The following is an 18095-nucleotide window of genomic DNA, read 5'->3' on the forward strand; positions in this document are numbered from 1 at the left end:
CTACTAGTTATCTTTCCCACCTTTCACCAGACTGTGAATCCTATCAACAGGTGGTCACCATCTCCTAGGTTACCTTGTACCTGCAGATCCCCCACCAAGTCCTCCCCTGTGGTCAGCACCAAGTCAAATAAGGCATTTCCCCTAGTGAGACTGCATACCTCCTGTGTTAGGTGCAGGGTCATGTATGTAGGTTAGGAACCTACATGAATGGGTAGACCTGGAGAGGACTTGAGAGTACTTTCAGGCTTGTCCAGAGAAGCAATACTGACATACCCTTAAACAATCCAGTAGAGTGAGTGCTGTTTCCCTAAAGAAAGGGGACATTAAACTCAAGACAGTAACATGTTCAGACATTTACTTTGTAGTTGTACAATCTTAAAACATTTAAATTTATTTTTAAAATGTGTTTTTCATATTTGCTGTGAAAAAGTATTTGGAGGAAATGTAGAAACACATAGAAAGACATATGATTATGTTATTGATGGTGTTTATGCAGCAGCACAAAGTATCTTATTTTCTACTTTTCTACCTCTCTACCATGTTTCTTTAAAGATATATTTTTTTTCAGTTTATGGAAACTGACACATCTTGAAAATATGGGGATGGAAGTGGTTAACTCGGTTATTACTGCACATACACACCCAAGTAAGGGAGAGAGCACATAAATATCAAACTGTGATGCTTGTTTACAAAGACTTTCTGTTAAGTAGTTCTGATCAAATCAACCGCAACAAAGCCGTGCTGGATGTGCCTCAGAATGTTGCCTTCAGCTAGCTTATTGAGAATGGTTTTTTAAAATATTTTTTTCCAAGATCTTTCCAGGGATTGAGGTCAAATGGATTGGGCTGTAGTTCCCCAGATCCTCTTTTCTCCCTTTTTTGAAAATAAGCACCACAGTGGCCCTCTTTCAATCTTCAGGTACTTCACACAAGTGCCACAAGTTCTCGAATATCCTTGCCAGTGGCTACACTGTGATGTCTGCCAGTGCCTTAAGCACTCTTGGGTGCAATCTGTCCAGACCAGCAGATTTGTGTGTGTCCAGCCTCTCAAGATGTTCCTTCACAAAGTCTACACTAATGTTGGGCATATATTTACCCTCATCCTGGCCATCCTGCATCATGTTACTTAGGGCGGTCCCTTTGGGCTGGTGAAAAACCAAAGCAAAGTAATTAGTAAGCAGGGTGGCTTTTTTTCTGGGTGTCAGTAGTCAGCTGTTCCATTTGGTTTAGCGGGGTTCCATTGTTACCCTTGTTTTTCTTCTGACTTCCCACATATCTGAAGAAGGACTTGTTATTGTCCTTGATTTGTGTAGCTAGTTGGAGTTCGTTTACAGCCTTGGCTTTCCTGCTTCACTCCCTACAGGTGTGGACCAGTGCAGAATACTCCTCCTTAGTGGTGTTTCCTGTCATCCATCCTTTATAAGCATCACTTTTTAGATGAGTCAAGGGGCTTGCTGTGCCCTTTTACCTTTCTGATGGGTTGGGATGGACATCCTTTGTGTTTCTAGGATCACTCCTTTAAGGAGCAACCATTCATCATTAACTCTCTTCCCTTGCAAGTCACGGCCTCTCAGGACCTCAACAACAAGCCTCCTGAGCTTATTAAGGTCAGCTTTCATAAAGTACAGGCCTTCTGCATTGTTGACTGACTTGCCAGCTTTTCAATGGATAGTAAAAGTGATCAGCTCGAGGTCACTGTCTCTCAGCTTCCCTTCAATTCTTAGATCACTGACTAGATCATCCCCTTTGGCCAGTACCAGGTCCAGCAGTGCCTTACGTCGTGTCAGCCTGTAAACTTCTTGAGAAAGGTAGAGCTTATTCACATGTGTGAGGAAGCTTTATGACTGATTGGATTTGGGTGAGTGCTCTTCCCATGAGATGTCTGGGTAGTTGAAGTTGCCCATGACAACCATGCACTGAGAGCATGCAGCCTCACCCAGTTCCCTGGCGAATTCATGGTCCAACTTTTGTTTCTGATTTGGAGGTCTGTAGTAGACTCCTACTGTTGTATCACCCTTGTCATGTTCCCCTTGTATTCTAACCCAGAGGGTCTCCAGTCATCCTCCGTGGGTGCTAAGCTCAGCTTGTACGGATGTATAGCTTTCCTTGACATAGAGAGGTACACCCCAACCCCTTTTTTCAGCATGATATCTCCTGTACAGGGTATAGCCATCTATACCCATGGTCTAGTCATAGGAGGAGTCCCACTGGGTCTCCGTTATCCCTATGAGATCATAATCATTTCTGTTTAGCAGAAGGACCAGTTTCTCCTGTTTTTTCTCCAAGCTCCTGGCATTTTGTTTGCCCCTTTGACGGCTTCTGAGAACTGAGCTGATATTATAGCAAACTGCCCACAATAACTCTCAGATCTCTTCACCATCTTGGGACCAATTCCCCAATGTCTTGAGACTAATGTCCCAGGGCCAGCACTGGTGGGGCCCAGAGCAGGGTGCAGGCTGGCAGGGGTTTGTGGTGCCAGGCTGGGCTGCACCAGCACGGAGAGCAGGGAGCTGGCCCAGCTCCATAGAGCCCCTGATAGCTGGGACCATGTACCCCTGCCACCCTGCCTTGGGCCCTTCTGGTGCTGGCTCTGGGACACTGGTGCAGGCCCTGTGCTCCCACACCCGCTCACTCCCAATGCCCCTCCACCCCTGTGGTACAGGCGGCACTCTCTGCTGCAGCCACTTGCAGCCCGCATGGGTGTCAGGCACGGGGTGAGGGAGGGGCTGCTTTCCCACCACCCCTCGTGTTCAGCACTAGCTTGTAACCTGACCCTGCTGCCAGACTGTGCAGGCTCCAGGCTCACCTGTCAGGGCTGTGCCACAGTGGGAACAGCTGTGGCTCCCCTGCTTGCCACACCGGGTTGTGTTTGCTGCTGCTCCCTGCCTGGAGCTTATGTGCTAGGCAGCACAGAGGCGGTGGTGGCAGCCTCACTGCAGCCTACTATGGTGTGAGGACTGGGAGGGAAGCAACAGCAAATGCTGCACAGCGTGGCAAGTGGGGGGGCTGCAGCTGCTGCTGCCACAGTGCAGCCCTGACAGACAAGCCTGGAGCCGGCATGGGGCCGGGTTACAAGCTGGTGCTGAATGCGGGGGGGAGTGGCCCCTCCCCTGCCCCATGTCCAACAGCCCGTGCTGTAGCCACTCACAGCCCACGTGGGGCTGCCTGTGCCTGCTCAGGACAGCTCCGCATGGGCTGTGAGTGGCTGCAGCAGGGAGCACTGACCATTGGGAGGGGCCACTTTTCCCTATGCTCCAAAACAGTTCCTTCCCTGCCTTCCCCCGCCCTTACCTGAGTTTCCTGTGCTGGGGTAGCCCTGTGGTCCCCACATGGGGTGGGGCCATGCAGGCCCTGATGTTGCAGGAGACCACCGAGGATTCCCCTGGATCCTACTGCCCTGGTTCCTGTCATTTTTTACATGAACCAAGGACAGATACATTTTAATTTTCAAAAAAATTTTAGGGGCCCCACAGCCAAGATAGAACGGCCTCACAGGCCAGATCCAGCCCATGGGCCATATGTTACCCATGCCTGGGCTAGATGATGTATATTTATCTCCAAGTGTTAACCCTCTTTTCTTCATATCCCATTGAAATTGCCATTAGGAACTCAAATACCCGTATTTTAGATTTTCTTTCCCATTCTGTTTCACAAATGAAGAGTTTTACATTTTGGTTTAGTAAATTGGGAAGAGTTCCAAGCGTAGTAGAGATTTTCTAATTCTGGAAGAAATGGTTTATCAACTTGAAGCAGCTCTGCCTCACACTAAGAAAGCATCAGCATAAGTCAGGGAAAATGCATATCCTAATTCAGTAAGGGTTTTGTAAATAAACAGACAATTTTCCTAGATGCAATTCTAGATGAACTCATTATGAAGCATTTGAACTGTGTATTTAGGCTCTTTTATTGTGCCCCTCAATGATTAATAATACCTAGCTCTTCATTATGATATATTCTAGGGCTTCTAGGATAATCATTACATAATTGTCTGACTCAGATTAGCTGCTTGTACTGGGTAATTATGCCTTTGATCAATTGCTGTACAAGAATATGCTTCCGTTCTGGTATCAGCATACTCTGATTTCTGTTTGCGGTTGCATAAAATATATTTGTGTTTTAAGTACTTTGAATGATGCTCACTAATGTTGTCCTCTTAACTTGACTATATTTTAAAGAAATGTTGATGTCAGCATTTTTAATAAAGAAATGTAGGATGGAAATTACCTCCCATGCCCATTTTCCTGTAAAGTTGGGCAAATATTTAATAGACATATGTTTAAAAGTTTCCACCAAAATATCCAATCTGCACTATCAGGTACTAGCTGCTAGACATTTTTGAGAAAGAACTTTTTTGTTCAAATTAACTTTATTGCTATTTCCTGTGTCTATGTACAGTATTTGGACTGTACGAAGCTTCAGCAGCCGATTCAATTTCGTGGAGATTCAGCCCAATTCAGTGGTTGAATCTCCAAATCCAAATCGAATTGGGAGACCAGTTAAAAGGTCCAAATTGAACTGGAAACCTCCAAATAAAATCAGAAAAGATTTGGCGCCAATTCAGAGATTTGGCCATAGACTAAGCAGGCAGGAGTCCTCAGCACTCGGGACACAGCTGCCTCCAGCAGGTAAGTCAGTTGCGATGGGTGGAGTGGGGAGGGAAAGGGCATGGGGGGACAGATCAATGGCCCCACAGTGAGGGAGGGATTAGGGCTGGGACAAGCTGTCCAGCTGGGGCACAAGGGGGGCATGGGACTCAGGGAGGAGGGCTCCCATCACTGCTCACCACCAGTCCAGGATGGCATGAGAGTGGGCATGTGCTCCTGGATCTGTGCGGCGTGGACTGGGCCAGGCTGCACTCCGGATGGGTGGCAGAAGGTGCTGGGAGCAGGGACTATGCCCTCCTATCATTTACCCAGCTTCCCCACGCCTCCCGGACAAGCCATGGCTTCACCCCAGCTGGGCGAGCAGCAGCAGGGCATGGCAATGGGTGCATGCACCCTGATTGGGGAAGGACTGGCAGCAGAGGCTATGAAGAATTTTAGTCTGGCTGCAGCCCCCAAATAGCCCTGGCTCCACTGTGCTCTGTGGGGCAGGCAGAGCCAGGGCTGTTCTCCAGGCTGCAGCTGGGACTAGCCGCTAAGAGCACAGCCCCAGCCCCAACTGCTGCAGAGTGCAGCCCAGCAGCAGGCAGCTGGGGCTAGCCTCCCGGAGCACCGCCCTGCCCAGCCCACCCTGCACAGGTCTGGGGGCACACGCCCACTCCCATGCCCTCTTGGATCAGTGGCCCACAGTGGTGGGAGAACCTCTCCTCAAGTCCCCTGTTCCCCCATCCCAGATGGGTAGCTTGTAGTCTCAGCCCCAATCCCTCCCTCATTGTGCCGGCATTAGTCTGCCCCCTCCCTCGCCCCTTCCCTTCCCCCTGTGCCCACCACAACAGACTTACCAGCTGGAGGCAGCCGTGTCCAGCGAGGTGAGGATTCCTGCCTGTTTAAATTATGGCTGAATCTCCAAATCAGTGCCAAAACATCTGATCCAAATTGGGTGAATTGAATCAGGACAGTGATTTGAATCATTGAATCAAATCACTGTCCCTTCGAATCGATTGAATCCGAAGTGAATACTTGCCACTTTGCACAGGCCTAGTATGTGTATCTGTCTGTCTGTCTGTCTGTCTGTGTCTATATAGATAAATAAATATAGGTATATATAAATAAAACACACCAGGAAGAACCTATTGTTTTAATAAAGTGTGCACAGTGTAAACATAAATAAAAAGAAATAAGATATTATATGATCAGAGAAAGTAATGGCAGATAATGTTTTAGAACAAAAGTAACCTAGCAGGACTTTGAACACAGTAGCTGAAAAATCATAGGGCATATCAGAAAGATGCACTGGGAAATGAATATTGTATTAAAGTTACCACCATAGAAAATGAAAAATAATGCAAGGAAAAACTGAATATGTATGAGTAGCTATTTTATTGTGAGTCTGCCTAATAACTAACATGGTAGTTAACGTCTAAATTTGAAATTCTATCTTATTAGTAGAAATAATTCCTTACACTTAGCATTTAACTTCAGTGAGCCCAAGGTCAGATGCTTAGACAGGACATGCACAGAGCAATAGATGGATAGAAAGATAGACGGATAAATAGTTCTGATGACTTAGTTTGCAAGGTGCAAATCTATACTGTCTTTTGCCTGACTTCAGACTAACATAGTTAATGACTTCTCTCTACATGTAGTCTGTCGATGTCATTGAGACTGAACCTAGGTTCTAACTCTGTACCTTAATGCTGTGGAACCTCTTTTCTGATTAAATATGTTTTTGAAGGTAGAATTTAAGTGAGCTCAAAGTTCATTAAAAAGTGTGTGTGTTTGTGTGCGCATGTGTGTATCAAAGTTTCTAAGTATAAATAGAAGCTGAAGTTTGCAATACGGTATTACAGTTAAACTGGACAGGGCTTGCTTCCCACCTCCTTCCCCCGCCCCCAACTTCAGCTGAAGAGATAGATACAAAAGTAACATCCCCTATTTGTTATTGTTTTTAAATAAATTGAGACAAACTAGGTGCAATTAAAAATATTACTAGCATAAATGTTTAATGAGTTTTATAGATTTATTTTTAATAAATGTGATGTGCAAAAGGAAAATACAAAACTATGACTCTATTAAAATCAAATTCTGTCTTCATTAATACCAACCAATATCCAGAGCATCATTACCTTTAGAATATTTTGCTTTGCAAAGTAGACACTTGATATTTGCAGAACAGGTTTGTTGCCAAGATGAAGAACACAATTATTGTAGTGCTGTTAAGGTAATTATGATCACCTTGTTTTTAATCTTTCCCTATAGGATTTTGGAGATGATGGGTCCTTGTACATTACTAAGGTTACCACTACTCACATGGGAAATTACACCTGCTATGCTGATGGCTATGATAAACTGTATCAAACTCATATTCTCCAAGTGAATGGTAAGGAGAGATATTCTAATTACCAGCTCATAGGAAAGTGTCTGGATTTTATTCAGTTGCCTTTTTCACTTTTTAAATGTTATCTTAATTGTTAAACATAAACGCGGATGCTGGTAATACATTTTCATTAATAGTTTTCCTTCTATAAATAAGCTTGCAGAAAAACAAAATGTAATAGCATTTGCAGTTATGCATAAATAATACATATTTTAAAAAATAAGACAGGTCCACAGTTTATTTGCTCTATATTCTGAACTCTTAATACTGTTAAATATTGTGCGTTGTTAGTATGCCATCTGTAGAGCAATAAGTATTTATGGAAAAAAAAGTTGCTTTGAATAGAACTGTAATTATTGTACTGCATGGACTATGAACAACACTTTTCTAGCTCTCTTGCTTTGCAAACAAAAAAAAGTGAAAATGTTTGTATTTTTTCAGTTTCCATGCTACTTAAACTTATTTTCCAGACAAAAATCCAAAGTACTAGGTTCTCATAAATCTCAGTGAGAGTTTCTGGGTGCTTATTAACTGAAATGTCAGGCTACCTACATTGGTGCCTAAATATGGTTTTAAGAGCCCTGATTTAGGCTTCTGATTGTTAGAAGTGATAACATATTCAAGGCCTTTGTAAGGATATAAAGGAGCCTATCTTATATTGCTCACACATGCAAAACCCCTACCTTTCTGATTTTTCTTTCAAATGATTTGTTAGTTATCCACTTCCCCTGTCAAACCATACCTGGGGGTTCCACCAGGCTCTTTTCTTTTTGCCTCCTTTCTCTTTTACATAAGAACATAAGAAATATTATTTACTGAGGCAGAACATAGATGCATCTTGCCCAGTAGCATGTCTCACACAGTGGCAGAGAGTGGATGCTGAGGAGGAGAGTGAACAGGGCAAGTCCAGAATTGTCCCCTGCATTGCTTCTTTCCCATTGCAGTTTCAGTGATTAAGAAGCTTAAAAAGTTTTGATTGCACCCCTATTCTAGCTGAGTTTCTGAAACCAGTGGCTCCAATATCTGGATGGCTGTCCTAAATACCTGCTTTTTCTTCTGAAATCAACTTTATTCCTTCATTCTTTGTTACTGTTGAAAGTACCATTGACTAAGAAAAAACTCTCTTGTTCACTAGTACTATTTCATCCCTCATGTCTATTAGTGCTATGTCCGTAACCTGTCACTTCTTCTCTCATGTATAAAATATCCCCTGTCGTCTTTTCCAGGCAGAAATGATTCTCATGCAGAGAATCTCAGTCACTATTTCCTCAAGTGACTGCTGTGCTCACCTCCTTCCTTGCTTTATCTGAAATATACGTCTGTCCCTCCTCTTCATACAAAATACAGATGCCCAGATTATTTTCCTTGCCCGTGTCATCTAGACTACCTAATTTAAGAGGATGTCTAACACAATGAGGGGCTTTCCCACAGTATAAATAATTGTATGCTGCTGTTCTAAATGTGTGACATTTGGACTTGATTTGTCTCTCTTTACTGGGATGAAACTGTTGAAAGAGATGGACGTTTTGCTTACAAAAATTAAATGTCTAAAATTAGTTGTTTTCATACATTTCTGTGAAATGACAGGATTAATTCATTAGTACTATGTTATTATTTATTATTCATTTAGACGTTATTGGATATGTACATGGTGCAAAAGAGAAAAGCTGCCTGTGCTACTACTTATCACTGTCAGATAATTTAAAGCTTCCCAAACAAATTGACAGGTCCATATCTTCTCTGGCTAGACAGCTGCTGCTCCAAGAGTCAGCACTAGAGTGACCCCTTCTGACACCAGTCTGGATACTTTTTAATTTTCTGCAGCTTTAGGTTCTGTTTTAAAAAAAAGGCAATCTTTAAAAACTCAATTGAAACGTAATGCTTAATGCATTTATACTACTATGCTATCTTATGTAATGGCAATGTTATATATCGTAAAACGCACTCGCATAATTATTTAATCTGTTTCAGCATTATCAAATCAGATGGTGTGCTGCTTAAACCATTAGAATGGGCATGTCAGTTAAATGGGGGAGGGGGCAGCATTAAGCTTTAAGTACTGGTCAGATGAACAGCACTTCTATAAATTATATCTGTACATGTAAGCAGTAATGTTCCTGAATACAGACACAGTGGTCAGTACTTATAGGCCAGGATAATGGCTAATTAATATAATGACACTTGTATTACAGAGGAGTCAAAAGGAAGGTTAATGAGATAACGAGGCTTAGTTGATCTTAAAGATCTAATGTGAAGGTACCATGAAGACACTTTAATTAGATTTTAAACACTTTTGCAATATGCATGCGTGTGTGTTAATCCATATTTTCTCAGAAGTGTTTTTCATGTAATTTGCATTCACTGCTTAGGCCAATCCTTCTACATTTTTTATCATGTTATACTTTGGCTTATTTTGTGAGTCTGCCAGGATTAACTCTGATGCTTTTTTTACTATCATAGCTTTGAATATTAAGTAACAATAATTAGCTTTTCAGTGGAGACTTTATTCAAATAATAATGCAGATAATTACTGTAAAAAAAAGTCGCGCTTTATGGAGAGGAAATATATTCCTTAATTTGTATGTGAATAGTGCTTTCCATAAGAGTTGTTATGTCATTTTAACCCTTTTCTCATACATATTGTGAACAGACAGCTCAGTACAAAGCAGTGCTGATACGGTACTAATTTTTTCAATAATTAATACTACTTGAAATGTACATAACAGATTTTATCCTCATTAGCAAATACTGATAGTTAATAAAGGAGAATGTATTTGAATTCTTGGCGTTGAGCATACAATTAATTCTTTTTGACCAAAGCGGTACATGGGTCGAGGCTCTGTCTACGTTACGCAGGATTGGGTCCTTTGCATTAAAAAGAATTCTGCCAAAGAATATTTCCCCATGACATGGATTTTATTTCAACAAAAATAACCAAAGATTGTTTAGTTGCCCAATGGAAGTGTGATTCAGGGAAACCTTGGGTGAACACTGGAGTCCTTCTTGAAAATAAAGAATTAGTCTCAGCTATATGATCTGACCCAAAAAATTAGTCTCCATGATTTTAGGAAAGTAAAATATGAAATGACAAATCTCATTCTTTTGTTCAATACCTTTCTTAGATCTTTGAAAGTATTCATTTTCCTCCAAAGATTTCTGAAGTTTGGTGCTCGTGAAGTTAAGGGACTAATGTAGCCATAGAATAGAGATCATATTATTTAGATGTTGGAGTCTGACATGTTTCTGTGATGATAGCACTAATGTTAATAAAAAAACTCTCTTGTTTTGTTGACATGAGCTATTGTGCAAATCATGAATACAGAAAGCCTGAGCTAGGACAATGCCTGGGGGAACTGATGGCTTTAATAATGCTGTAGACAAAGGGCCACCAGCCAGTTCACTAATCCGATAAATATTTATAAAATCAACCCTATAAATTTTCATTGAAATCTTATTTTATTGACAAAAGAACACACGCCAAATAGAACAACACAAATGCATTGGTGAGTCATTGATACTTTAAAGATATTTGTATTCTTTTCCTCAAGCTTATTTCTAACCTTTCTTCTTACAGCAACTGTATGAATAATCTGTGGAAAAATAGTGGCAGAATTCCTCAATATGAAATAGCAAATAATGCCAACAACAAAGACAAACTTTAAAGAAAAAATCCTTTCTAACATTTGGGCTGTTTTACTCATGAATAAGCTTATGATTTACCACAGATTCATCTTTTGTTTTCTGCTAAACTTAGACAATTGCAGTGGCCCAGCAGTTTATCACAAATGTGATAGAAACTCCGCTTTCAAACTGCAAGTAAATTTCCCAATAGTTAAGTTGCCATATTTACCCAAATCCAAAGAAACTTTGAATTTTAGATCACCTCCCCCACTATAATTGATTCTATACATGGAAAATTATAAATTATAACACATTTATAGTTTTCCGTGTATACAATCCAATTATTGGAGGGTTGTCTAAAATAAACCCCCCAAAGCGGGGGAGGGCAAGGTGGGAGGCAAGGAGACTTACCTTTGCCTCCCCTGCCTGCCCCCATCCCCTGCCCTCCTGTGTTTGCCCCTACCTCTTCTGCTGCCTGTCCCCTATCACTTGCCCCCTGCATCTCCCTCTGCCTCTAACTGCCCCTGTCCTGCCTGTCTGTGGTGCCTGGGGACAGAAGACAGGGGGACAGGCATAACATTTCTCTGATACAATCTATACTTCTTTATTAATGCAGGTTCTGGTTTATTTTAGCTGAAAGTATTTATTAAAGCCCAGTGTGGAAAAAAGTTTCATTTTATTTTTGTTGTTCTCAGCATTACATGAGTGTGATATCATTAGAACAATGTCTAGTAATCATAGGCTTCAAATCATGTTCCTGCCACAGCTGACACACAAGCCCTCAGAAATACCCTGGGAAAAGCTGATTGTGTAGATAGCTTAAAAGTAGTTCATTTGAATTCTTTTTTTTCTGATTACCAGGTTATTTGAGTACATTTAGCTATTCTCATAGATCTATTTTCTCCAAGCACGCAGATGTTAATCTTGTTCAATACTAATAGCAGTTTTGTGCGAAACATCTAGATGAGGTTGGATCTTTATTTAGAGCTCAGTTCTTCTCTCATGTCAAATGATTAGTTGGGGATATTGTCGCACAGATTTTGCCAAAGGGCAATCATAAGGATCTGACAGTTCTTTTAGAAAGCAAACCCATTTTTATATGTATATGAACATCAAGGATTTCATCTGTTGTGATATCATTTAGGAGGAAAGGTAGAAAGAAAGTAAATACTGCCAGAAAACCATTTAACAAAGTGGTGTATTAAGTTATTAGGTAATGCATATCATGGGGATTTTTATTCCTGATCACAAGTGTTGATGCAGAATAACAATAGGCAGATGAAGCTGGCTTCTGGACAAACTCCCACTTAGAAGGATGTATTATCAATTTAAAGGAAAGAATTCAGAGTCAAAACCTTAGCCTAATATAAAGCAGTGAATCTACTCAGATTTACCTCATTTGAGGAATTATCCATTATATTTAAATATCTTCTTATACCCAAGTTGGATATTTATCTTTAACTGTAAAAGAAAACGGATTCAGGTCCAATTTTAGAGACCCAAATCTATATGTTGCTATAGGGTCTCTTTTTAGGCTTCAGTGCACCTAAAACAATGATGTTTTGCCTCAGAAGGGTGACCCAAATTGAAAGGGCTAGGCACTTGAGATACCCATATCTCACGAAGATGCTGGAGAGCTCTGGGTTGGGCATGATCTAGGCATAGTTATGCCTATTCTCTACCATGGATATTTCCCATGCTTCTACCTCCCCTGCCCCTTTTTTCTGCTCTATGTGTTAGGGTGTTTTAAGCTTCCCCAGAGGCACTGGGTATTGTCTACAACAACGCCTGGGGACTTCAACTGGGGTGTGTCATTTCTCCTGCTAGGAGCAAAGCTATAGATTCCTGGGTAGAGGGTCTTGCCCCTCTGCTCCAAGTCAGACCAATCATCATATTTGGGGTCAGGAAGGAATTTTATCCATGATCAGATTGGTATGGACTATGGTGGTTTTTGCCTTCCTCTGTAGTGGAGGGTGTGGCACTCTACCTGGGACCTCCTGAGCATATATTGGTTACATTTTATAGAAACAGGATGTGCTATGCTTCCCCTGCTTTACCTGTGGCAGGTTAGGGTGTTGGGTCTGTGTTGTGTCAGGATTGAGGATTGTTTTATGCAGAGTTTAGATTATGGTTTTATGGGATGATTTGGACAGGGATGACCCTGCTGCAGGTAGGCTGTTTGGATTTGATGACTACTAGAGGTCCCTTCCAGCCTTACTCCTCTATGACCTCTATACAGATCAGGGAAACAACTAAGTGCCTCTGCAGGGTAATGAACTCAGGCACTAAGCAGTTTTTTGTCTATTGAATCAAGATTGATTTAGATCAGCAGTTCCCAAATTATGGTATGCATACCACCAGTGGTATGTAGACAATCTATGAGTTGTATGCGGGAGGGGCCATGCACACACAGAGCCCAGCCCCAGCCTGCTACACACAGACAGGAACGTAGCACTGCATGTGCAGTAGCACCCAGCAGGTGGCACAAGGGTGTTGCAGTGTGGGGCTAGCCAGTAGGAAGACCTGTTAGTATCTACAAGTACATTGCAGTGGAGTAAATAACTGCTATAGGATAGTACTTGTGTCTGGTAGTACTATCTTATGACAGAGTTAATTAATTTAATTAATTTACTCCATCCTAATAGCACCAGATATCTGGACAGTGATGTTTGACTGCAGAGCTAATTAGTCAACTTTGTAGTAAACATCTCATGTAGATGCACGCACTAAGTGCTATAGCATGCATGTCCTTACAGTTGTTCATGGAACAAGTTTGTGTACTCTGTTCATAAGCTCTCTCTCTAAAATATCCAGTACAGACACTGTCAGAGACAGAATATTGGGATAGATGGACCGTTTGGTCTGGCCCAGTATGGTAGGCCTTATGTTTTTATGATTTTAACCTTTGTGCAAATAAAACTTAGTTATGCAAAAGTCCTTATGAAGCACATAATAAAGGACCTCAAGCAGAGCTAAGCCAACTTAATTTTTCATTTGACCAAAAACTAACCAAATAACTAACCAAGGTTTTTTTCGTTTGTTTGTTTGGTTTGCTTCGTTTTGTTTTATTTCTTCCTGAGAGCATGTCTAATTTGCACAGTTCTTAGGGTGCCTCACATTCACTTCCCAGGTTCTGAAAAAAAAAAATCATAATTAAGGAATACATTACAATCCAAAATTGAGATATAATTTAGTTTTTGTTTGTTTGCTTTTATTTTTCCTAACTTCCCAGGATCTATTAAAATAAAAATGCAAAGCATTCTATTAATATATGATTCTGCTTTCCTTTAACATATGGTCATTAAGGTTTGAACACAGGATAAGTTTCAGCACTGCAACAGAGACCACTACCAGATGGGCTAAATAACTGCAGAGAAGAATGTTTAACTCACTGAAACAGAAAAATGCAATACATTCTTCTTTCAAAAGCTTCTCTAAGTCAATTTCAGCCATGCAACTGGTCCAATAAAATATATCACCCACGTATATAATCAAAATCCTTGCTTCTCATATATTTTCTTGATTGTCATGTCTACAGCATCACACCAACACTACCATAAACATATATGCAATTTATTTACGGCATAGCCAAGCATATATGTCTGATATACTCTTTCTGAGATGCAGTGTATGTCTAAGATCATGAGATTTGAGTTTTTACTATTATAGATTTACATTCTATTTCAAGCTTTTATATTAAGCTGTCAGTGGGATTTGAGACTTTGTTCAATAATAAGTTTTTCAAAAAGTACATAATTATTAAGCCTTCATTAAACATAGTGAGTTTAGAATTTATTTTCTCCTGGTCAGAAAAAAGTCAATATTAATATATCATTTTATTCATATATCTTAAGCAGTGCAGGTAGCAACACCAATATTATGGTTTTTGGACACTTTGGATATTTATACATGTCCTCTGGGAGGCGGGGTGGGGTGGTACTTTAATTAAAGTGGATCTGAGAGCCACTTTAATTAAAGCACCTGGGGTATCACATATATCAGCTAAAAAATGGTAGCCGGAGGCACTTTAAGTAAAACTTGTTGAACAAGCTTTACTTAAAGCACCCCACCACCATTTTTTGCACCCAGGGATACTGATACACGTGACGCTGGAGTCTGATGGAATGCGGTAATTACCACACCAGCAGACTCGATTAATCAAGTCTGCCCTGACACATTGTAATTACAGTGGTTTAGAGCAGTCTCAGTGTACATGTATAGGCACCCTTTCATTATAAGATACTGTTTTCAGTAGTTTATAAATTTAACTTTTCAAAAGGAAATTTTGCACACTGGTTATCCCAAGGGTTGTTTTTCTTTTCTTTTGTTTTTACTTTTTGGATTTTTTCTGAAATTCTGATCAAGGAAAAATACACGGTAAATTATTCCAACCATTTTGTTGAAAAGCTCATAAAAACCTGCCATGGTACCCAGCACATGGCTTTTCTTGTCTCTCCAAAAATATCTTTCAAATTTTGCCACGTGTAAGCCTTTGAAAAAATATCACCTTACACGTGCTCAATAGAGCTGTAAGGATTTGGCAGCTAAATTCCCTCAACATTTTTTGTACAATCAGCATGCTATATCTCAAGAATGCTAGGAACTGAACCATAGTTTTTTCTTGCAGCTGGGCCTGACAGCAGTTGGTAGCAGATGTGGTGCTGATTGCTGAGTGAGAACAAGGAAATTGTCACTTCAGTGCTGCTTGTAATTCTTCTGTTGATGTTCAGGCAGCATGGAGAAAAAAGGCATGGGAGTCAGATGCCGAGCAGACAGAAACTAAAACCGAGGTTAAGAATAAGCAGTAGAAGGAATACACTGGGACTGGAAGAATTGAAGAAGGGCACAAACCGGGTATGGGAGTATGGGATTTTGGAAGAGGAGCCTGTGAGCTTCTAATCAAGGGAGACAGAAGAGAAAATGACGGTGGCATGGAATGTAGTGGTGGGGAAATACTGATAATGAATAAAGAGGCAAGGCAGAAAGGCTGACAATGGGAAGATGCACAGATGGAATGACTAAACATGAGGAACTGAAACCAGTTAGGTAGAACTGAGGAAAAATTTGGATACCAAAAGCAGGGTTGGGGAAATTGAAATCAGATAATGAACATGCCAGATGTGGGGAGGTAGAATGGGAATGGGTGAGCGGGGAGAGTGTGTTGGGAAACCCAGGAAGGACTGACACAAGAAGCCATGGTAAAAAAGTTTGAGACATGGTCAGGAAGAATTAGAAGAGGAATAAGGAGGTGAGGAGATGAAGTCTGGGAAACTTGGGGGGGTGGAAGAAATAGTAATGGGGAAGGTTGCAGATAGCATATGAGAGGAAAGAGTAAGACTTGTGTAGAACAACAGTAGAAGGGCTTCTGCCAGCAAAAATATATTCCCTTCCAGAACCTGGAATAGTACCCAAGATTCCTGAGATTCTTCTCCTGTCAGTAAAAAACTAAGAATCCCATCTTCTTAATTTTCTTTTAATATAGCTTTGTATTTGTGAGTGAGCCAGCGAATTGAGTTTTAGGAATAAAAAATCGAGGTTAAATTTTATTGAGAAATGGGTCTTTCATTTGTTCCACATTGATTGTTCAGAAAGCCCTTTATCTATATTCTATGTATACCAAGGTTAAAAACCCCTTGAAAACTCTAATTTTACACACATACTGAGGTGCAATACACATAAGTATGCAGAAAGCTGAGGCTTTTCTATATGAACAGTGCTGAAATGTGATAATGGGCTAGGACATTTCTTGTGAATGTTTGGGTAACTTTTGCAAATACTAATTCTCATGTCAAGATCGTCATTGTTAATATTTGATTTTTATCTTGTTATACTTTTTTCATTTTCAACTGTTATTTCATTTTCAACTCAGCTGCATTATATAGGCAGCATTTAAGCATTCCATGGTTTTTTAATTACATTGAAAAAAAAAACTTTGGGGAATGGGAAGTATTTTTCTTTAACCTTCATTACAGCTTGTTTTTCATTTAGCAACAACCTCAAGGTTCCTTCTATTCAATGCATAATTACAGATAAGATCACCAATTACTTGGCTAAAAATCTAATTAGTGAGCTTGGGAAATCTTGCTTAATCATTGATTACCAATAGGAATATGTCCATTGTTATATCACATGTCCTCTATCTGCCAATACAGACATGTTGCATAGCAGATTTTTCATTGATAAGCATGCATCGTAACAAATTTACAAGGCCTAGAAAAGTGCTGCTGATTCTCTTCTCCCCCCCAAATGCAGTATAAAACAACAAATTAATTTGTCCTATACATCTGGCAATTGATGGTTTGGCACTATGAGTTGCATGAAAAACTGTATAAAAATCTATATGTACATACATATGTGAGTATATAATATGTATACCATATGTTATAAGCAATATCATGTAAGCCTGTGAAATGGCTGTTTATCCTTAACTTATAAATATAAGCAATTTTGGATTAATACATTTTGCTCGTCAATTTGCTTAAAAAGCAAATGATGGCATATCAAGTAATAACTATGCCATTATAAGCTTAGTCTAGTTTTAATGGAACAATAGATAATTATTTTTAATTGGAGGATTTCACTTTTAGCATAAACAACTTTTTCCCTCTGATCTTTACAGCTTATATTTTACACTATGTTATATATTAGCTATAAATTATTGTGTAGGTCTCCAGTTACTATATAACATACTTATCAAGTTCAATAAGCCTCTGATTACAGCTTGGCCATGAAATATGTTTTTTTAGTTTTGGGTTTTTTTACTATTTAATATCAATTGAATTGTTACTGTATCAGATAATAATGTAAAAGCAGACATATCCAGGATTTCAGAAGAAGCACTCCCTAAAAAGCACAGAAGAAAAGATTAAATCAGGAACACAGCCTCTGTTAATAATATCAATGTTTTATGGAGTAAATAAGGTTTAGTAGATACTGGGTAGCATTGCTCCTGTTTTAGCTAGTATGTTTTACTCAAGGAATCTTTTTTTCAGACGGTTTGATCTTTCAGGAGTTACTCCTGTTTATAAGTTTTACTGATTAAGAACACTGGAATTTCTGTATTAGATGAGACCCAAGATCTGTCAGCTCCAATGTTCTACCTCCATCAGCAACCAATACAGGACGTTCTTTCCAGGATGAACACCGATTACAAGTGGCATATGCTTTGTCTCCAAGAGACACGCAAAGGGCCAAACAGCAATAAGCCATTGATCCCTGGGGTGAGATTAGCCATCAACAGGAAGCATGAGAAATAAGGCAGTTCTATCTTTGTAAAACCAGAGCCATCCTCAACACAACATTGGCACTGAAATCTTGCCATTGATACGGACAACATCTCTACAACATCTGTTTTAAAGCCTCCATGGAAGTGTTTTGCATGTGTAAGCCCAGGAGACCTAGACTACAGAAAAGCACGTGTGATCTTCAGTGACTTGAACAGCCACAATGTCACGTGGAGTTACAATGGAAACAATGAAAATAGTAATTTGAACAAGA

The 18095-nt window shown here is 40.2% G+C and overlaps 1 protein-coding gene across 2 annotated transcripts in view; it reads left to right on the forward strand.

Moving 5' to 3' along the window:
* FSTL5 (follistatin like 5) overlaps positions 1 to 18095 on the forward strand; it is a 597279-nt gene that overhangs the window by 474062 nt on the left and 105122 nt on the right. For both annotated transcript variants that reach the window (XM_090036262.1, XM_090036263.1), the window contains exon 8: positions 6860 to 6980. In XM_090036262.1, the coding sequence (XP_089892388.1) occupies positions 6860 to 6980 (121 nt within the window). The remainder of the gene's footprint in view (positions 1 to 6859; positions 6981 to 18095) is intronic.

This window comes from Crocodylus siamensis, chromosome 2, assembly GCF_052110815.1.
Source record: "Crocodylus siamensis isolate JL-2025a chromosome 2, ASM5211081v1, whole genome shotgun sequence".
In the NCBI taxonomy this organism is placed as follows: domain Eukaryota; kingdom Metazoa; phylum Chordata; order Crocodylia; family Crocodylidae; genus Crocodylus; species Crocodylus siamensis.